Source organism: Acanthopagrus latus, chromosome 12 (genome assembly GCF_904848185.1).
Source record: "Acanthopagrus latus isolate v.2019 chromosome 12, fAcaLat1.1, whole genome shotgun sequence".
NCBI lineage: Eukaryota > Metazoa > Chordata > Actinopteri > Spariformes > Sparidae > Acanthopagrus > Acanthopagrus latus.
In genome coordinates, this window is record NC_051050.1 from 3,324,138 (window position 1) to 3,345,770 (window position 21,633).

The following is a 21,633-nucleotide window of genomic DNA, read 5'->3' on the forward strand; positions in this document are numbered from 1 at the left end:
GGTAACAGGTAGCACATCCACATCACTGACTGCATGTTGAATCTTGCTCTTAATGACAGTTTTTTTTGTCAAGTCTGATCATCTTTTTTTGTGGGACTGCTGCTGTTCAACAACCCACTGTCTGTCAACAGGCAATGGACTGGGATGCTCTCCTGGCCAAAAAGATGAAACCTCCCTTCCTGCCGGTCATCAAAGCACCGAAGGACGTCAGTAACTTTGACGAGGAGTTCACGCGCCTCAAGCCAGTCCTCACCCTCCCACAAACACCCTGCGTCCTCACCGCCGAGCAGCAGGAAATCTTTGCTGACTTTGACCTCTCCTTCATGAGTTGACCAATGGGATTTTTTGTGACAGGAAGCTGCAGTTCAAACCTACTTTTATTTGCCACAAAACCTTCGATTCAACAAAAGCAGAGAAACTTCTGTCCTGCCTTTTTCACACAGTTCCACATTTCCAGCTGCACATCATCTCTGTGGACTTGAAACACATGACAGTGTCCTGCATCATCAGCCTCGCTTCAGCCGTCACACTTCACTGACACTGAAGTCTTGCTGGGTCTGATTTCATGTTATATTTTCACGTGTCTTGTCCTGCCAAATTTATTTTGAACTACCCGCACTGCCAGCACAGTAATGAGTTTTTGATAGTACATTTATATTTTTACAAATGGCCATTGTGCTTGCACTGCCTCTCAACCCAAAGTCTATTGTAAATATTTGTAATCTTAATGAAAAGACTCTCTGCCAGTTACTATAACCATTCTACTTCCATTTGTTGGGATGTAATATACTGAAAATATTGAAATTGTTTATTTAACTTGCTTCATTTCTCAGTCAGTACAACTAAATCTGGATTTATTTCGTGAAGATTATGCTGAATTATACTGAACAAACCAGCCTGTATGTAAAGCGAAGAAACATATGAATGAATAAATGTATATCTGCTGGACTCTGAAAGTCCAGGAACTCTTCATGAAACATTGATTTATTTATTACGCAGTCATTTCAAAGTAGTAAAAAACATTGCATGACAGTATTGCATATAATTCAGAAGTACACAACATGAATTAAATGTTAATTCATAGAAACCAGAGCACTCACTGACAATGACTCAGTCCAGCTGGAGGTAATCTACATGTTGTCCAACAGTACTACCACATTTATTGCTCTCTGACAAGGGTACAATTGCACAAGGAGAAGCACTAATGGAAATACCAAACAAAGTATTGCACTCAACCTGTCTATTCCTCCAGTCACTCATTAAAACAGTCATACAAAAATCTAAAGACATTTTCTGCTCCAAAATAGTTTAAAAATGATATACAATATAAAATAGCTTGAAATGCTGTCATTTGAAAGTCAAAGCATCCTGTACATTGTGGATTATATGATAGGAACAATACAGTTTTTCACACCATCATATTTCAAAATATTCATGTCTATGATATTAGCAAAATTGTCATTTGTCATTCTCTCACTTCATCTAACTAAATTAAATTAAATTTAAAGCAAGTGGACCTTGTAGACCCTCTGTGCAGAATAAATATGACTCGGCAATTAATCACATGAAACAAGAACAGAATGAAATTGTCTACACTAAAACCACAAATGTACCAGTTTCTTAAAAAAAAAAAAAAACCATCTCCAAACTTGTTCATCGGGGTATGACGGGGAAACCATAGCAACCGTGGATCTAGATCATCTACACATGCACCTAAAACAAGTATATTTAATCAGATGCTTGACGATAATAATAGTAAACTTTACAGTTCATTAACAGTCAGTCAGGTTTACCATGTGTCATGGTGCGTCACACATGTACTTACTGCCATATTTGATTTAGTGAAAGATGCTGGAGGGGGACAGGTGTGAGGTGAATACATAAACAAAGACCAGCTTCACTCAGAGCCTTAAAGTTGGATGGTAAAGTGCCTTCAGACACTGTGGCGATACTTGAATGGTTGTAAACAATTGATAGAATAAGGGCTGTAGTGCTGGTAACCTGCTGTCTACACAGAGATGCTAACTACGAGCAGGTCTCTCATTCTAGGGACAACAAGACAGCTTTTAGTCTGTCCAGAGCCACAAACAAACAGGACATATAGGGGTGTTATGAAGACTCTACACTGCCTTTTGGGGCAGTCATAGTGTATTGTAGTACATTCATAATGCTTTATGATTGTTCTCACAAACAGACATAATGCTTTCTGATGCAACATATCATCAGTCGTGAGACATTATTAATGTGACTTATAAGGAATTATAAATGTCTTATGGAAGCTCTTGACTAGTCAAACTAGAGGTTTACTGATGTGGCTTTTAATACATTATGACTACCAATACACACCTATACACACCTCAGCAGCCAACAGTGGTAAGAACTCACAGTATGCAATTATAGTTGACAGAGTATCATAACTTAGCATTGTATGTGTTCAGTCGAGTGAACTTTGTATTGATGATGACTTTAAGTTTTGGTTAGCTGAAGATTTTCAATCATTAATTTTATTCCTTTTCTTACAATGACAGAAAAATCTGAAGTCTGTTTGTCATTTTAACAGATTATAACACTGGGAGCGATCTACTGTTAGGTAGTAATTCATACGCAAAACTGTCTCCAGGCCATAAGGTAAGATAAGTCACAGGCATGAGAAGTTGTCTGTCTGAAGCAAAGACACAAATTCTAATGACAACGGCCTCTGCAGCAGTCTGCCTTGATGTTTTAAACATGCCCAAGCGAGCACACAGATTAAGTCCATGTGGACAGGGAACATGGTTTGCATTCAGGCCACTGCAGGAAAAGCATTGGTTATTGGTTTGTTCATATTTAAATTGTAATTGTTAACTAATGTAAAACTGCCCAATGAGGCAAAATGGCTGCAATGTTTTAATGCCCTCTACTGTCACTGCAGGGGGGAAAAAAAAAATCTGTTTCGTCTGGTGTTGACATGAAAAGTGACCAGTTGGTCAGTGTCTCTGTTCATCTTTTCTCTCCATGTCCTCTCTCCACGCAAACTCTGCTGTTGATAAAGTGCATCAAAAAGCACTGTGTTTATGAGTGTAGTCATAAAGCATTATGACTGCATCAAAACACACTGTGAATTGCCCCCATAACAAGACAACATAAACCCAACATAAGCCAGCGCGGGTGCTGAACCAACAGGAGAGATGTCAAAGAAGGGAAATGTTATGGCACAACACCAGTGCCTCTACAAAAGTAAACTGCACACAGGGATAGTTTATAGTTTGTGGTCAAGTGTGTGTGTGATCAACAGATCCAGAAAAGTTCTTCATGAGTGAAATCCAGTCCTTTCAGTCTGTTAATACTTGGTGTGTGTTGTTAGACTTGGTCGCTGCCCTCCCTGAAGTACACCTGTTCCCACACCACTGTGCCCCACACGCAGAAGAAACCCCAAAGGTTGTGGAAGGTGCCGCGGTCGAAGGGGTTTTCATCAGCGCCACAGTGCTTGAGGTAGGAGATACGGTGGCGCGACATGAACTCCCAGGTGGTGGTGTTGAGAGAAACCAGGTAGAGGTGGGAGCCGAGCAGGAGCAGCACGATCAGCGAGAGCAGAGCCAGCAGCACGGCCACGGCCAGCAGCACGCCGTTGGTATGAAGCCACAGCTGCCAGGTGGGCACGTAACTGAACCCCGTCCTGAGGAGACAAGCGGGAAAAGATCTGTGAAGGTTTTGGAGCTGCATAAACCTGCCAGCAGTGGTGATTGGCGATGGCGGTGTACTCACCAGGCAATGTGCAGCCCCCACAGCAGCACCAGCAGCTGGACAGCCAGATAAAGCACAAACCAGCGGTGGTTCTTCTCGCCAACACAGTTTTCAATCCAGGGGCAGTGATGGTCGTAACGCCGGACACAGTGCTGACACGTCTGGCAGTGCTTTGATCTCATTGGCTGCTGCTTGGAATAAAGATGAACAAATGTGAGAGGACGCACAGATACAAAATATCAGGGGCAGACCCGATTATAGGCCCTGGTCAATTATCAGTATAGGTGACGTTTTTGTCAGATTATCAGTAAAATTAAGAAATGTTAAATTGTGCTCCTTTGGCTCTGAGGCAGCATCCTCTTACACAATGTTCCGCCCACAACACTATCTGACTGGTAACACATCACAATTAATCGGCTATAAACACTGAATAATCTGAATCGGCAAAGTAAGTGGTAACTAAATATATCAAATGAATGTAGAGGAGAGCTATAAAGTAGCAGAAAATGAAAATCTCAAGTAAATAAGAACAGTGCTTGGGTAAATTGCAATTTTGACACAAAGATGTTTAGTTTTTACTGAATATTGTTTCCAAATACAGGTTTTCAGTCTTCCTGATTTCTATTAATTGATATTGGTCCAGAAAAAGCCCAATTGGTCAACTCATGAAAATATATTTCAAATAACATTCAAACTTTGTGGACTGCTAGCATCGCGTGTAAAGCTGTCGTAGGGCTAGCCAACAAGCCCTTAATATATCATCCCAAAAACTTTAGACTTTATCGCAATACACGATATATACCTGTACCTATACATGCTCAGACGGGGAGACAAAATCAAATATCACAATATTTTAGACCAAATACCACAATATAAATGTTGTGACAATATTGTTGGGTAAGAACTGTGACTTTGACTAAATATGAACACAATGAGCTTTTTGACCTATAATCATCAGTAATGTGGATATAATGACTAACTGGTTAAAGACAAGTATTAGAACAAGTAGAGCTCATGAAATGACCTCTTTACTGTACTAAGCCTTCAAAACCAGGAAAAGATAACACTTATGATATACTATATAATGATATCTAAAACCTATGATACATATACACACTCTAAAATCTCATCAAGACAACTATATAATAATGAAATACTGCCCTGTCGTTTTGACACTGGTTAACAGCCAGGCCGGATTGGAGCCAGCTCAGTCCAGTGTCCTGTAATGCTCATTTTGACTAGCGGTGTGAAAATAATAGCTGCTGTTGTTCATCAGCCTGGAAAAATTAGTTGCAATGAGACTTCTGAGGCTTCAGACCTTCACTGAGCAGGAGCAGCACAGGATGTCCCAATGGAGAATCTGTGCTACTGTTATGGTGCTTCTCTTCCCTGTACTCTCTGTCTTGGGAAAACAGCCATGTTAACCATCTGTTAAATCACAGAGAGCAACAGAACATCCAGGGAGCTGGAGATGTCTCAACTCTGCTCGCAAATATAAATATGAGCTTTTAAAGACAGCATCTAGATAATCTTCAGTTGTGATGTTTCAAACGTTGAGTGTATAAAGACATGGATGCAGCCTCTGTGTCTCCGTGACAGTCATCCAGAGGTTTCTAGAGAGCCCATATGAAGCTCAGTGTGACGGCTCACTGAGTCCACCTGACTCCCAGCTAATCCAAAAATGGGCAAAAAGGTGGAACAAAACTTTAAGTCTTAGTTTTAATCTTAATGAGTGAGCTATATAAAAATTCACCCCCCATACAGCTGTCATGAGGGGATAAATTAGGTTTAGATACTAAAACTGTTTTTTGGTGCTAGCTGTAAACATGCTGGTTTCTACAGTGAAGCTGGACTTCTCCATATGGGCTCTTATGGGGATTGCCTTGCTGTTAGAGGAACTTCAGTTCAAGCTGAAGCCTGACTGGTACAAGATGCACCTGATATATACAGGTGATTAGAGGTTGATTCTGTAGGAGCAATACACTTTTCACACAAGGAGTATTTACATTAAATCCACACACTGTGAAATGTGGTTTAAAGCTATGAGTGGACCTTGAGTTGTCATATTTCTATCAAAATGTGTGTGGCTTTAGTTCTTTAGGTTTAGGTTGAAATAATGACCTGTGCATAAACAATGCTTTTCCCAGCTGCTTTTCATCAAACATGAATCTTACAGTCAGAGAATGTGAGATCTGGATCAGATTTGGGTTGTGTTGCATTAGTCTGTCTAAAAAAGACCTGTCAATCAATTTGACAGTCATACCAGGTTCCTGTGCTCTAATTTTGATAGTAGGGTTAGACCTTTTATTAGGCTTACATGTTACAGAAGGTGAAATGCAGGCATACAATCACCTCCTGTATACAACTATAAACATGTGACCTGACCGCTTAAACACCTCCTGTATCATATGCTGGTTTGTGTTCGCTGGAGGTTGTACAGGTGTGTGACACAGAACTGGGCTGCTTGGCAACCCATCCGTTATTCTATACCATAGAGGGATACTACAACTACTGTAGAACTGCAAGTGTCATATTTCAGTCTGAGAGCTACACTGACACCACAGATGACAAACACCATGTCAACAGACAGCCAGTCAATCAAAAGGCTCGCCTGATGGTCTTCTCAAGATATTTCTCTGTTGCCACTTACATCATCACTCAAACTCGTGTTTCACTAAGTATCTTGTTATTGTTGGCTGACTATTGGTACTTTCACAAAATGTGAACACACGAGATTTTTGATCAATAATCACCAGTAATGAGGATATAATGACCACAAGGGTAAAACATTAGAACAAATAGAAGGTATGTGGTAAGGTAATGGTGAGTTCAGAAAATGAAATAACTTCACTGTAATGCAGCTTTTAGACCAGGGAAAGACAACACTTCCTACATATTACTGTATAACATATCCAGAATCTAAGTCCATATACTATCATATCATAATCATCATGCCCTGCTTGACAACTGAGCACCATCTGCAGGATTTAGTTTAAGTTGAGGTCAAGAAGTATGAGAAGTATTTTTTCATGATTCTTGATTTGTTGTGAATTTGCAATTCAAAATAACTAACACAGGTGGAGATAAATGCATAGTAATGACTCATTTTCCACAGTATCCATGCACCTGTTCCAGCTACGCTTTCTCATGTTCTCTTCTCTCAAACAGTGTTGACACACACTCCACTGCAGTTTCCACACAGACCCGCTGCCTTTCAATCTTCTAACGTAAGAAGTAAAGTAACTTATAAATTGCAAATGTACTTGCTGTCAGCTTATCACACAGTACAAAAGCCTTGTCAAAGTTATCTTTTGATAAAAAGATAGAAAAAATATATGCCCTCAGTGTTGTGTCAACAACTTTGACACTCTTTTACTTCACTGTGTTAACCCCTTTGAAAGTGTTTCACATGCCACATAAGCCCATGGCAGTGTGGTGGGCCGCTTACCTGCAGCAGACAGTGGCCACAGCGGCGCTGCCGCAGGGACTTGGTGGTAGGTGGGATCATGTCCTGCTGCTCCTCAGTCACTCCCAGCGTGAACTGGCACAACACAATACTGGTCAAACATGCCAAGGCCCACTTTCGGTTCGAGATTTTACCTTTTTGTGTGCTTGTTTACATTAATGCGAACATGGCATCCAACAATTCCCACAGGCCTGATGTAAATATACTCTTCATCAGAACTTGTGTCTGGTACAGTATGGTATGGTAATTGCCAAATCTTTGAATAACTGGTTAACTAAGCAGCCAAACATTACTGCACACTCAACTGTACAGTTAATAAATACATTAATCAACCCAAACTGCCTACAGTGTTGGTGTTTACATTTCAAGTTCCATTCCTGGCATACAGATGTACTGACTGCAAAACAGCAATGCATCAAATGGATGCAGCACCTGCAACACAATACACCTGCAAAGCCTGAAGAAGCAGTAAGAGATACTGTCAGCCGGAATCAATAAAGGTTTCTCAGGTCATAGAGACAATAATTTTTTAAGGATAAATGTAAAAGAAATGGCCCCAAGACAACAAATAGAGTATAATGTAGTTTGGTAAATAAGAATGTTTTCATTAAATTATATGAACCAATTTTACATCTTTCAATGACACACAATTCTCCCAAAACATAAGTGTCCCATGCATTTTACCCTGCAACATCTACCAAACTGCCATTACTTACACTGACTTTTGAATTCCAACCAAGCATACATGTGATGAAGGAGATACACACGAGGATCATTTATTACCTGTAAATCGCTGTCATCAGACAGGATGAAGCCTGGGTCCATCAGGGAAACTCCGAAATAGAGCAGCACCGACACCAGCACCAGCAGGACGAAGAGCACGGGCTGGACGAGCTGGCCTGTCTCCTCCTGCTTCCTCAGCTCTTCAACCACAACACACAACACATGAGACTATGCTTTACTTCTATAGTACACACTGGAGAGGTCCCGGGCTCAGCCTATACACCAAAGACTAGCTCCTGCCCGGGCAAGTTTACTTTTCATACATCAGAACAATAAACAGGACAGCAGCTGTCATTTCTCATAATCTAGTTCTTAGTTTAAGCCTACAGTTCAACGCCATGAAGTGCTATGCTGCGGCAGTCTTACCTGTATCATGTAGGAAGAGTATCAATGTTATGACCCATGTCAGAATCACATGAGCTGTTCTCACAAGAAACCCTGAGCCGAACACATTTTTGAACATGGTCCTAGCATGTTAGAGCGTCCATTGCATTCTTCGGGCGGTCGGACTGACAGCTGTCACTGACAGGACAGTCGCTGTGAGGCGTCAGCTGCGGGCTGCTGTCGAGCTGATATCCAGCGCGCAAAAACAAACCAGGGAGGTTGACGTCAGCGCTCGTGAAGCATCAAGAGGCGCTGTGTCAGAACGTTTGTTGATGTTAACGTCTAAGTTACAGAGCGCGAACGGTTACCGTTAGGTTAGGTTCGGACCGTGTTCGCTAGCCTGTGGTCTTCAGCATTTGTTTCGCGTGAGCTGAACATTACGGTTACATTTAAGTGCCACAAACATAATAAACACAATATCTAATTTAGGCGCATTATGTTGTATTGAATAACTACACTGAGTGAGATTCCACAGCTAAAAACGAAATAGAAACCGACCGCTTCGTTTACGGTTCAGCTGCTAATTTTTTGTTGTCGTCTGTGTACCGTCTCAGCTCAGCTGTGATTGGCCAGCCTCGGTCACGAGGAGAAAATCCAGGATAGGGTGGCCGGGAGGGACATAAATGCTCGGGAATATCCAGCTCTGATGTGTGACGTCATCGTCAACACGGGTTGATTTTCCTCAGCGGGACTCAGCAGGTACACTAGGGAGGGAGTGTAAGACCGACACACAGCAATAAACATACTTTTTTTTTTTATAAGAATGACATAAAGCAAATAGTGAACCTTGACCGCAGTTGATAACGCAAACAATATTCATTACACTATGATTACTAAAGGGTGTTGTTGATGCCTGATTCTATGTATGACTGTAGGCACAGTCACTGGACTCAGAGGAACATATTTGAAGTCCAGTTGATGAGACACTGTACATTTGTCCCAGTAAATGCTCTGTTGATGCTTCTCAAACTATTTCACATGGAGGACCCTGAGCTGACGCAAATGTGACCAAGGACCCCCATTTGACAAGATTTTGTTGCATATTTGATCCACCTACTAAGAATTTTATTTTTAAATATTTTAGTAAAAGTGTATAAGAGCCATGACCAAAATGGTCAAGAGCTGGTTCGATAGTAATAAACTGTTAAATTTAAGCAGGTTTATTAAGATCTAAAACATTTTCTATATACACAAAATAACCATTTCTTTCAAATATTGTTCACAAACATGTCTACATCTGTGTTAGTGAGCGCTTCTCTATCCCACCTCACAGGTGTGGCATATCAAGATGCTGATTAGACGGCATGATTATTGCACAGGTGTGCCTTAGGCTGGCCACAGTAAAAAGCCACTCTGAAATGTGCAGTTTTATGCCACAGATGTCGCAGGTTTTGAGGGAGCATGATATTGGCGTGCTGACTGCAGGAATGGCCACCAGAGCTGTTGCCCGTGAGTTGATTGTTCATTTCTCTACCATAGGCCATCTCCAAAGGCGTTTCAGACAGTTTGGCAGCACATCCAACCGCAGACCACGTGTAACCACACCAGCCCAGGACCTCCACATCCAGCATGTTCACCTCCAAGATCGTCTGAGACCAGCCACCTGGACAGCTGCTGCAACAATTGATTTGCATAACCAAAGAATTTCTGTACAAACTGTCAGAAACCATCTCAGGGAAGCTCATCTGCATGCTCGTTGTCCTCATCGGGGTCTCGACCTGACTGCAGTTCGCCATCACAACCGACTTGAGTGGGCAAATGCTCACATTCGATGGCATCTGGCACGTTGGAAAGGTGTTCTCTTCACGGATGGATCCCAGTTTTCACTGTTCAGGGCAGATGGCAGACGGCGTGTGTGGCGTTGTGTGGGTGAGCGGTTTACTGATGTCAACGTTGTGGGTCGAGTGGCCCATGGTGGCGGTGGGGTTATGGGCTGGGCAGGCGTATGTTATGGACAACAAACACAGGTGCATTTGATTGGTGGATATGCATTGATGGAATTTTGAATGCACAGAGATGCCGTGACGAGATCCTGAGGCCCATTGTTGTGCTGTTCATCCACGACCTTCATCTCAAGTTGGATACGACATATATACGACATGTATACGACAGCGTGTTCCAGTTCCTGCCAATAGCAACTTTGCACAGCCATTGAAGAGGAGTGGACCAACATTTTACAGGCCACAATCAACAACCTGATCAACGCTGTGGGAAGGAGATGTGAGGCAAATGGTGGTCACACCAGATACTGACTGGTTTTCTGACCCCCCCCCCATAAAGCAAATCTGCACATTTCAGTGGCATTTTATTGTGGCCAGCCCAAGTCGCCCCTGTGCAATATTTATGCTGTCTAATCAGCGTCTTGATATGCCACACTTACCTGTGAAGTGGGATGGATCATCTTGGCAAAGAACACACTGCTCACTAACAGATTTAGACAAACAGCCTTTCCTGTTTTTTTTTTTTGTTTTTTTTAAATGAACTTCATATTCCTTAAAGCAACTCACTATACACCCAGTTAAGTGAATTTCTTTTAAAATAATCCAAATTTTCATACATATCCTGAACTGTCAAATTATTTAACTCTTGAAATTTGAAAGTGGAGTGAATTTCATAAAAACAAATTTGGGGGGGAGACACAAAATGAGGTATTTGGATAAGAATTTATTTGTAAAAAAAAGTTTTCATTTTCAAGTTCTTCTTCAACAAAGAGACAATAACATGAGATGAATGAACAGGCAACAAACAGCTGTGCTTTCTTGAACTGAAACCTCCAAAAAACATCCATCCAGGGTTCCTCTCTGATCTGTACTCCACTGAGCTGGAATCTGTGCAGCCACCACTCGGTCCTTTATCAACAGAGACATGTCACTGAGCCTGCAGCTCTTTGGCCATTTTTTCATCCAGAATGAAGGGAGATGGCAGTGTCTTCCCTCTCAGCAGCTTCTCCAGCCCCTGGCAGAGGGAGGAGGATGGAGGTTAAACTACAGCACTGTGTTCACTAAGAGTCAGTTAGGAACATGAATCACTGAAATTGAAAGCAACGTGTTCATTGTGCAAAAATGATTTTGCATGCAAGTTGACAAACCTGGAGGAACTTCAAACTCAAGGTTTGCAGTATAACACAACAAGTAAACAATTAGATTTGGCCTATTTGTACAAGATGAAAGTTTTGAGCGCAACGTTTCATTTCAATCCGTGGGTACATTCATGTCCTCACCTCTCCAAAGTAGGAGACCAGCGGTGAAATCTCACATCTTGCTGCCGGACTGTCCACGGCAGATACACTGGGGAGGAAAACACACACGTTTTTAGATTTCAAAGACAGGTTCAGTTTTCAATCAACACTCACAAGCCCAAATGCATATTGCAAGGGTTAATTGTCACTGTGATCGTCTCTCCCCTTCAAAGAAGGAATTTCAAACTAAAAGGACTGTACATTGACTGTACACGGCTGAGGTCACCTCAGCTTTCAGAATATATTTCACCCAACACAGACTGTGGATTTTGACCCTTATTTCTTTCTGTGTTATCCCTGTTCAGTGGATCTCCTCAATGCCAGTTTGGGTTGAAAGAAACTACCCTTAAATATCAAAGCAAACAGACCATCACATTATGTGATATATGTAGATGTAGAATTGATGGATATGCTCAACAGGATGAGTACAATGGTCTAATAAAATAACATCACCCCAGTCAGAACGCTGACAATGTCTACCAGTTTAATCATCAGATCATCAGCACTGCTCTGCATAGGTTTTTTGACATTATTTGGTACAGCAGAGTGTTTATAAGAACATTGTCCTCTGACCTGGCTGTAGGAGGAATGAGATTGCCATGTTCATCCAACAGCGTGGCTCCTGCAGCTGTGGCCCAGCGGCTGTGCTGCGCCAGCAGTGCGTTTCTGGCTGTGGTGGGGCTGTCGGTGGCCGCTCCATCGGCATTTTTCAAAGGGGAAAACTCATCCTCTCTCAACACCTCAAACACAACAAAGTTCCTTCCAAAGGCAGAACAGAAAGTACATTTGTTAACTTGCTGTAGACACGATGGTAAGACTCTATATAAATGCCATTTTATGTAGAGTAAAAACAGCTGAAGACATAACACCTTGAGAATGGAAATACGTCAAAAACAAATTTCTCCAGCTTGATGCCGTTGGGTTGGGTGGGTGTAACATGATTGCCACACATGTCCACACATGGCACTTTCTTGAGTGCAATGTGTTGTCTCAGTTGGTCTTTAAATTTCCTGAAGGATAAAAAAAAAAGAAAAAAAAAAAAAAGATTAATCCTCAAACAAAATGGGATGTGCTTTGCATGGGTCACAATTAAAAAAAACAGCTTCAGGGTATCTTTATCAAAAAAAGAAAAACAATATTTCAGTTTTCATTGTCTGATTGATCTCACTCGCTGTGCTTAGTGAAGACTCTTACTCTGCAACGTCTTGCAGGAAAGCCCTGGTAAAGAAGTGATTGCAGATGTTTCCAGCATTGAACATCAGCTCTCCTCCAGGTCCTCGGCGCTCAGCTGTAATTTCTCGGATTTCGTTGTACTCCACCACCTGGGCGACACCTCGCACCCTGCAAACCACGCCCACTGGCTCGGTAGGATAGGCCTTCTCCACCACCTAACACAAGGAAACAGCTTGTTTATTTATAATATGGGCTTTTTTTTCTCCTGCTGGTTATTTTATTTTTCAATTTATTTTCAATATGTAATTTCTGCCACTAGGGGTCTCTCAGTCAAATCAAAAGGTGTAAGTAGCGTGGCGCCCAAAACACAATATTACCTACAGTAAACTTGTGGATTTCTCTGGTCTGAACATCGTTGGAAACATTTGGGACAATGGAAGCACACAACTCAACAACAAATGAAAGAAAGCTCGAGGGCGAGTCAATGCAGAAATTTTACATAGTGTATCTTTAATTCTTCCTTTGAGATGTATTGAGATGTACAAAAAATATTAAATCACTGGACTACTTTGAAGGGATGCCTTTCGTGTGGCTGGAATATAAAGGTGTGTTTTGGCACACTGTCTGAAGAGAACCACAGTCCCGTCTGTTAAAACCAACCAGTAGTTAGCAGAACCGATACGTCTGTGTTAAGAACTTGAATAGAAGTTGATCTCACTTGTTACTGGTGGTTGACATTAGCGATTGAATCTCACGACAGGGAATATCTAATATCAGGCAAGCACCGAATCACACAGAGGTGCCTTGTTCTACTAACCGAAGACTTTAAATGAAACACACTGCAGCTGTTCACAGATTGAGACGTTCATATGATCAGAGACGTAAAGCCTGGGCCTGTATGCTTCACCCTATTTATTCAACAGATCCTAACTGAATATAAGAGACTGGCCGCATCTTTTTAATATTCACCATTTCTATAAAATAACTACTCTCTCCTCTCTAGTTAGTAAGAACTGAAGAAGCCTCTTGGATGAGACCAGTTCAGTTGCCTATGATACAACACCTAGATTTACCACGACCTGGATGACTGTGAACCTTCATCAACATTACAATCTATCATATTACTCTACCTTGGCTCCACAGTCGGCTCCTTTGCTCACACAGAACCCGATAAACACCGGGTCGGCCATCTTGACCAGGATGTTGTCCACACAGTACACATGCAGGTACTCCACTCCCCTCTTCTTCATGTCCTCCAGCACCTTGTTGTCCACCAGCGCCTGGTACAGACCACCATTCCCATCTGACAGAGGGGGGAAAGGTCTTGAAACATGACTCATTAGCTCAAACGATCCACAGCACACATCGGTAGCAATAGATGAAGCCGAAGAGATTTCACGGATGTTTGTGTTTTCTGATGGAGCTGACGTGCACCTACCTGGGGCCATGGCTAGCTTTCCTTTACCCTGCATGATGATCTTCTGATCACTGTCCAGTGCTGGGATCATCCTTTGCTCAAACATGACAATGTTTGATGACTCCAGACCAAAATAGTTGTTCTCCTTGAAGAACTTCTCAGTAGGAGCCAGAGTGAACTCACTGGTCATTATGTACCTGAGGAGTGGCAGCAGTACAGTCATGAGGTCTAAACATTAAAAATGCTGATTCTGGTACAGACCATGTACACTGTACGTGTCTTGTAACAGAGTGAATTACGTCTCTGTCACTTGTTTCTGCTTTATGTAGCTTCAGTGAGAGGGCAGGACCACAGTGTTAAATACATAAGAGTTTTCAACACATCACATTATTATGATGTCATGATTTTGTTATGTTCCTATACTACAGTATTTGAATTTACACTTTCCTGCTGACAAGAAACAATCTGTTTATTCTGATCAACATCGCATTTCTCTAACTTTTGTTTTCTGTTCCCTCAAGCTGCAAGCTGTGTCGCTCTCTACACTCTCTATAGCTTCCTCCTCCTCTTCCTCCACCTCCTCCTCCTCTCTTTCATTCAGGCTCCCTTCTGATGGACCATCTACCTCTCCTGTTTCCTGCTGCCTCACATACTGACTCCACCACCTGGCGATGCCTCGTCCTGCTCAGTTGTCTCCTTGGAGATATTCTGATATTCAGATATTCTGTCAATGTAACTTGTAAACTGTGATTTGCTGTTCTGTTCTGTACACACGGCATCAATTGCATGTCTGTCCGTCCTGGGAGAGGGATCCCTCCTCTGTGGCTCTTCCAGAGGTTCCCTCCATCTGTTTTGTTTCCCCTGTTAAAGGGCTTTTTTTCCCCATCAACATGGCAAGTTTTTCCTCACTCGAATCAAGGGTCTAAGGACAGAGTGAGAATGTGATTTTGGGCAGTTTAAATTAAAATTGATATAATTTGACTGTAATCTGCAACAACATTACATCTGACAAACTGTTACACACCTGGGATTTGTAGTTACCACAGACGTGTTGCACTGAGAAACTGTGGGGGGTGCCAGATCACACAAAATGACAATTTCTACATAATGTTGCTTTAATTGCAGAGCTGAAAAGCCATGTTTGTATTACTTAACGTTTCTTTTTGACAATTTAAAACATGACTACTTGCATGTGAAAGATGTCACTCGTAGCGACAAACTCAATAATTATCACAAAATCTGTAGTTTCCCTCAGCACTACAGAACTCTGAAGTATCAGCTAACTGTCCAGTCTCACTGCTCTTATCAATGCTTTTTTCAGAGCAACAGACTGCTGTTATCAGAGAAAACACCCAGTGTACAGCAGTGTGCAAACAGAGTTTGATGGGGTGTGTGCGGTGACAAGATTTCAGCTTCAAAAAGGGCTTTTAAATCTACATTTCAGTGCGTTGAGCAGACGCTTTTGTCCAAAGCAACTCACACACATTCCTACACTGATGGCGGTGGCTGCCACGCAAGGTGCCGACCAGCACATCAGGAGCAGGAGTTCAGCATCTTGCCCAAGGACACTTCAACATGCAGACCAGGGTAAATTAACCAACAACTTTCATAACATCTTTTCAAATCAATTTTGGATCTTGGGGCTTCTGGAGATTTGGATTACATCAGACAAGCTGTACGGAACCATTTGATGTTTTTTCTGTTGTTTTTTTCCATTGTCAATGTCCCCAGCTATTGCAGCTTTTCAAAAAGGTGCAAACATATAATGAGTTGACAGCAAGTTTCAGCTTCACCCACGTGGCAAGAAATGATCATTTAAAGCCATCTTAACAGCAGCTGTGGTTCTGAGTTTGATAGCTTACAAATGCCTGGGAGAGTATATCATATCTTGTCAGCAGGAGCCTACATATGATGAAAGTAGTGGAGGAAGGTCCATCACACAATCTTACCATGGAACGGTGCATTTTGAGCCGTGCTTTCTGTCTGACAGCTCCTGGATCTTGAGAATACGCTCTGCCTGGATCTGATACAAGGTTTTGCCGCTTGGCAGCCCAACGTTATACATCCCTTTGGGATACGGAACGCCAAGACGGGTCCCCTGACCGCCGGCCAAGAGCAGGACCCCCACACGATTCTCTGAGATTTTCATCAGCCCTGTCAAAATAGATTGATAACATGAGCAGCAGCAGGATGCATGTACATAAACTTAACTCATGTGTTATTAAGGCCTTTAAACACCACCACAAACCTGTGGGGGGAGTGTTTTGATCTGGGGTTGATTCAGTTGGTCAGGTCTAGGTTCAGCAACGATATGTGCTCAAAAACTGACTACCTGAAAATACTGAATGACCAGGGTTTTCAATCAATGGATTATTTCTTCCGTGATGGCATGGGTGTATTCTAAGATGACAATGCCAGGATTCATCAGGCTCAGAGTGGTTCAGGGAGGGGGACACAAAATGTTCACACATCGATGGCCACCACAGAGTCCAGACCTGAACCGCATTAAGAATCCTTGGGATGTGCTGGAGAAGACTTTACGCAGCAGCCAACACTTTGTTGACACTTAGAGAATGAGATATCATCAGTAAGAAATGTGTCTCAACCTGAATACAGGAATAATAAGTTGGCTGATGTGAGTGTTTTCACCTCAGCTGCTCCCAGCTCAACCTGAGCAGAGGTCTAAAAAGCCACTGATTGAAAACGTGTGTGGATGTGCATTGCCACTGAATATAAATACATGCATAGTAAATGCTCATAGGCTGGAATACTGACATTTGCCATCACTGCCAAAGCAATTCTACATACAGCATTTAATTATTTTCATTCGCATTTGATTTCTTTGAAACGCTGTTTTGCTGTGAAGTTCCAGAAATTTTTTGTGGACTCCCAAACTTCACCTGAACTTTTTTTTATGTGACATCTAAATAGTTATATAAATTAAACCATCTTAAAAGTTGACAGGAAATGTTTCTTGATGGAACACCTTAAACACGAGGAAGGGACAGTGAACCTCTGCTTTGATATCTAACCATACAGTATGTCACAAACTGAGTGTGGTGTTTCTTTCTGAAATGTATTGAAGTAGAAAGTAACATAATATAAAATGCTTAAGAAAATTACAAATTCCTCAAAAGTGTACTTTGTTAGTACTTGAGTGTACCATGTACTGTGTCACTCAGGATTATTCCTGTATTGTAGGTGCGTTATTGTTAACATGTCACTAACATGCAGAGGAGCTTCAGCAGAGACACCTCCATGTTGTCTTCCTCCTGGCTCCAGCTCCTCTCTGATGTGCGCCCACTTCCCTCAGCGCTCGCAGATTACCGTAATCCCTCTAAGCGCTGCGCCACTGTTGTTGGCACTCACCTTCATTTTCCCACTCCTCCAGAGCACTTCGGTCACTTTTCTTCACGCTGCCGATGAACTCTGGAGGGACCGGCTCCATGTTCTCATCGGGGCTGTCGGGCCAGGAGGCTGCAACCCTTTGGGGCCCCTCACAGTGGTCCTTCAGCCCGTCCAGGTCCAGCTGAGACAGCTCTTTGAGGAAAGTGTCCCTCTCCTCTTCACTCAGCTCCGGCCAGAACTGCAGGACGTGAGACTGCCCCGCGCTCGCTAAACCCTCCCTCACTTTCTCCAAGGAGAGCATAATGCGTCTCGGTACCAAGGCAAACCGTGGAGAGGCAAATTCAAGTATGCACGCATCCGAGCTCCTTCAATGAGCGGGCTGCAGGAGTGTGCTAACAGTCCACACAGGAAATGACTTGCGCGTCTGGGACAACTCGTGACTTCAGCGAACGCGTCCCAAAAAAAAAAAAAAAACGAGGATCCTGTGGCCAAAACACTGAAATAACACGAGCTGCTAATGCTGCTGCTGCGAGCCGAGTGACAGACAGACGGTCTTTATGCTGCCTCAGGAATACTCAAGCAAACAAGTCTGAAAATAGTTCCCCGAAAAACCGACCGCTTTGTGTCAGTCAGCAGTTAAGTTGAGGCTGTGTTGACTCAGAGTCAGCTGACCGGGCCGCCTGATGCTCGACCAGCACCTCACCTACACCAGCACACCGTGTGTTCACAGGACATGTCCGAGCAGGTTCTGTCCACATGGTTCACATTCATTCCTTTTTAATATGCAGATCTCTGAACTCTGTCTTGTTTGGTGCTGCTGAGGGTGGACTGGAATTCTGAACCTGTATGTGTTCAAAGTTCTGGAATTTAAAAAAAAAAAAAAGAAAAGAAAGAAAGAGAAATAAAAATCTACCCAAGTGGATTTCTTCTTCTATGGTTCTTAGCAGTTTTGGCCCACATTGGTGATTGGTAATTCCTATGAGAGCTGCCCAGTGGTGCTTTGAAGCCAACACAGCCCCACTTTCTGGGTATGAACATAACCAGATGTTGGGCCTGTACAACTACAGACATCCGCTGACTGAGCCAGGTGGTTTAGCGCCTGGCTAACTTGAGTGGGGATGAAATGATTTAATCTTGCGGCTCCTTCCAATGTTTATTGGACCGAATGGTTCAGAATATGACAGTGAAATGTCAGCTTTGGGGGTTTGCGGTTTGGTCGCCCCACTTTTCTGACGCTGCAAATGTGTCAGTCTATCCACTGCATCTGTCCTTCATTAGCTATTAAATCCATTCCACTTGCTTATTGAGAGAATGCACAAATGAATGAAAATCCAGAGAACGTTTTCACTGCTACCTGCTACCTGAGGCAGATTGACTAGCAGACTGATGCTATCATGGATCCTACTGATCTTCTTGCAAAATCCACTCTACTCTGTCTCGGATTGGTTGGCTTTGTTTTTTTTTTTTTTAAGTATTTTTTGGGCCTTTTTCGGCTTTATTGACAGAGTAGCTGAAGAGTTTGGACAGGAAGCAGGGTAAGAGATGGGGAGTGACATGCAGCAAAGGGACCCGGGCCGGGAGTTGAACCCGGGTCCGCTGCAGAGCCTTCGGCAGAGCCTTACGCTACCAACTGAGCTATGCGGCGCCCCTGGTTGGCTTTGTTGAATGTGTTCTCTATGCTTGACTCTAACTGTGTCTACTGACACACAGTAACTGACAGTAATGTCTGTTTTCGGTGGATTATAAGACATAGTTTTGCAGGTAAACACATCTGCCTCTTCGGCCTCTCTTCCGGGCCTTTTGCTGGTTACTCAGCCTTCTGAGTGTGTCTGTCATGCTGACAGGTGGGCTGCTGCCACTGCTCCTCCAGCTGCAGCAAGCAGCAATGACAGCCAGTCATGGTGGTGTGTTTACCAGGTCGACTACCGCTCGCAGTCTGCTGCATCAGCTCCACCGCTGGCTGTTTGTGTTAAACAATACAATTACAGTGCATCGACACCAGACAACCACTGAACACACAGTTAGGAAACAATAATGTATCAGTTTCACTGACAAACTTTAGAACTCTCCAACAGCCATGTAGGAAAATGAGGGTGTGAGTGGGCCAAATTGTTTTTGTTTTTGTTTTTTTTTGCATACCAACAGAGAGATCTGTACTCTCTGACCTTTTGCATATTATTGTCAAGTGGCCGTTTCCTGTTGCAGCAATGTAAAGTCAGACAGATCGTATCAATGCATATGTACTTAAGTTATTTTGAATGTGGTTTGCACAGTGTAAATAATTAGAAAAATGTCCCTACAATATGAAACCACGGGAAAACACACAATAATAGCTGTGGCACATCCTACTGTATGATTTCTGTGAATCTTTACGTGTTGTCACCTGCCTCATGCTGCCAGAAATCATGAACAGAAGCCCTTCTTAATTCTTCTCCTCGTCCTTCACCTTGTCATGATCTCTCTTCATTAGCAGCAATCAGCGGATTGAGTTGGTGTGTGCTGGGTGTTGGTGCCAACAATAAGATAGATCAAGGCAGAACACTTCAAATTAACCTCAATATAATAGATGTATAGCCCATTAAATATAATAAAATAATAAATGATATGTATGAGACAGAATCATTTTACCACCGCGGCTTGTTAGTCACCTAAATTGGACTGCAGCCCACTCCCTTATCTGCAGTCCTCTTGAGCCCATCTGATGGCGCTATAATAGCTTAGTAATGTACTAGATAAAATACATGCAATAAATGTTCAGCAGGAGAGGAGTCTCAGATAAATGATAATAATATTACTCACTAAATGTAATATTGCTTGTATGCACAAATATTACATTTCATTCATTCTTTTGTACTAAAGTGGGCTCTCTAACTAATACACACACTGTTGAGTATTTAGCCATCAGAGGCTCACAGAGGCCTGCAGGTTCTTTAACATATAAAGGCCTAGGGATGCCTAATAATGTTCAGGGGCTCTTAACATATGGGGAACATCATCACATTTTCTTTCATTTGAAGTTCTTCGCAGGTAAAGATGGGTTTGCGGCCGTAAGCATTTTCGGAAAATTTCTATTTTTACTCGACGAAAAACACAATGACCGGCAATTTTAGCATATGAACTCTGGCTGAAGAACTACCGTCACTGACAAAACGTACTTCTTCTTCCTGAATAGAATGATTGATATTCCTGAGGTTTAACTGACTCTTTGTTATACTGTGATTAAGTGTTCCCTCAGTTTTTTAAATCTGATTTATAAGAAAATTTCTTGTACAAAGTGCTTGTTACCTTCTTAACAAGGATTATTGCCACATCTCCCTCTCCCACTGCCAGTAAATATATATGAATATTTTCATTTTAGAAGTTTATCTGACACAAGATGTGTCCCACTTCAATTGTGTGGGTGACCTAAAGGCTTCATTTAATAATGTCCAAGGTCTCTTTCCAGTATTGGCAACAAATGGCAACCCTCTCTGTTGGAAGTGCAGCATGGAGGATGTAGGTCAGCTACTGAAGCGATATTTGTCATGTTGGTTACGTTATGTTTGTCTCTTCTGCCCTTTTGATACATAATGGTACAATACAGTATGTAATTGTACATACAGTACAAGACAGGAATTGTTTTTCCACCTTTTTCCTGCTTGCTTGATGACATAACTTTTACACATCTAAGTGAACTGACCCATGTTAAGTCTCATTGGTTTTGCACTTTGAACAACTTCCATACTTTCACTTCCATCACCCCATGCTTTAATGTAACCACTGTCTGTCACATGCATGTCACACTTCTTACTGGTACTTACCCTGCCCAGAGTCTTTTAACCTTTGTGAACAAGCCTGTTGGTCTCAAAGCTGTTGGTGGTTCAATATAAGCCACTCTAGAAAAGGCTGAACATTGATTGTCATGCTTTTAACTTTTGACTCTATAACTTCACATTAGCAAATCTTTTTTGAGAATGAAAAAGGTGAACATCTTCTCCAGGTGATGAATACTCAAAATGATAAAAGACAGTAACGGTGCTGGCTAGAAGATGTGTCTTGATGTTGGTTTCTTTATTACAGTGACATGAGCAACATTTTGTCATGTGGTGCAAACTCAGGTGG

The 21,633-nt window shown here is 42.3% G+C and overlaps 3 protein-coding genes across 7 annotated transcripts in view; 1 reads left to right on the top strand and 2 right to left on the bottom strand.

The window, feature by feature from the left end:
- Positions 1-970, top strand: part of pkn3 (protein kinase N3) — a 28,728-nt gene extending 27,758 nt beyond the window's left edge. For all 3 annotated transcript variants that reach the window (XM_037116396.1, XM_037116395.1, XM_037116397.1), the window contains one exon: positions 132-970. In XM_037116396.1, the coding sequence (XP_036972291.1) occupies positions 132-332 (201 nt within the window). In that variant the 3' untranslated portion in view covers positions 333-970. The remainder of the gene's footprint in view (positions 1-131) is intronic.
- zdhhc12b (zinc finger DHHC-type palmitoyltransferase 12b) lies at positions 969-8,990 on the bottom strand. 3 transcript variants are annotated; one of them, XM_037116406.1, is made up of 5 exons: positions 8,339-8,987; positions 7,973-8,112; positions 7,172-7,264; positions 3,745-3,914; positions 969-3,655 (listed from the first exon to the last, which is right to left on the bottom strand). In XM_037116406.1, exons 1-5 carry the CDS (start codon positions 8,433-8,435, stop codon positions 3,340-3,342), a joined length of 816 nt encoding a protein of 271 aa, XP_036972301.1. In that variant the 5' UTR covers positions 8,436-8,987; the 3' UTR covers positions 969-3,339. The 3 variants fall into 3 exon arrangements, with proteins under 3 accessions (XP_036972301.1, XP_036972302.1, XP_036972303.1); XM_037116407.1 differs by having other exon boundaries at positions 3,745-3,911; positions 8,339-8,973; XM_037116408.1 differs by lacking the exon at positions 7,172-7,264 and having other exon boundaries at positions 3,745-3,911; positions 8,339-8,990.
- Positions 8,991-11,000: 2,010 nt separating this feature from the next.
- On the bottom strand, positions 11,001-18,327 carry uap1l1 (UDP-N-acetylglucosamine pyrophosphorylase 1, like 1). Its single transcript, XM_037118217.1, has 9 exons — positions 17,554-18,327; positions 16,134-16,338; positions 14,206-14,381; positions 13,898-14,070; positions 12,789-12,982; positions 12,464-12,604; positions 12,168-12,353; positions 11,577-11,643; positions 11,001-11,311 (listed from the first exon to the last, which is right to left on the bottom strand). Exons 1-9 carry the CDS (start codon positions 17,831-17,833, stop codon positions 11,225-11,227), a joined length of 1,509 nt encoding a protein of 502 aa, XP_036974112.1. The 5' UTR covers positions 17,834-18,327; the 3' UTR covers positions 11,001-11,224.
- Positions 18,328-21,633: the final 3,306 nt, after the last annotated feature.

Bases quoted from the DNA above. Each gene is read 5' to 3' on its own strand.
- uap1l1 (XM_037118217.1), bottom strand. From the start codon at position 17,833: ATGCTCTCCTTGGAGAAAGTGAGGGAGGGTTTAGCGAGCGCGGGGCAG. The intron at 12,605-12,788 runs GTAAGAGTCTTC...TTTATCCTTCAG, and splicing joins TTCCTGCAAGACGTTGCAGA to GAAATTTAAAGACCAACTGA. The intron at 11,312-11,576 runs GTGAGGACATGA...TCCCTCTGCCAG, and splicing joins TGGTCTCCTACTTTGGAGAG to GGGCTGGAGAAGCTGCTGAG.
- zdhhc12b (XM_037116406.1), bottom strand. From the start codon at position 8,435: ATGTTCAAAAATGTGTTCGGCTCAGGGTTTCTTGTGAGAACAGCTCAT. The intron at 3,915-7,171 runs GTAAGCGGCCCA...CTTTATTCCAAG, and splicing joins GTGGCCACTGTCTGCTGCAG to CAGCAGCCAATGAGATCAAA. The intron at 3,656-3,744 runs GTGAGTACACCG...TTGTCTCCTCAG, and splicing joins TGGGGGCTGCACATTGCCTG to GACGGGGTTCAGTTACGTGC.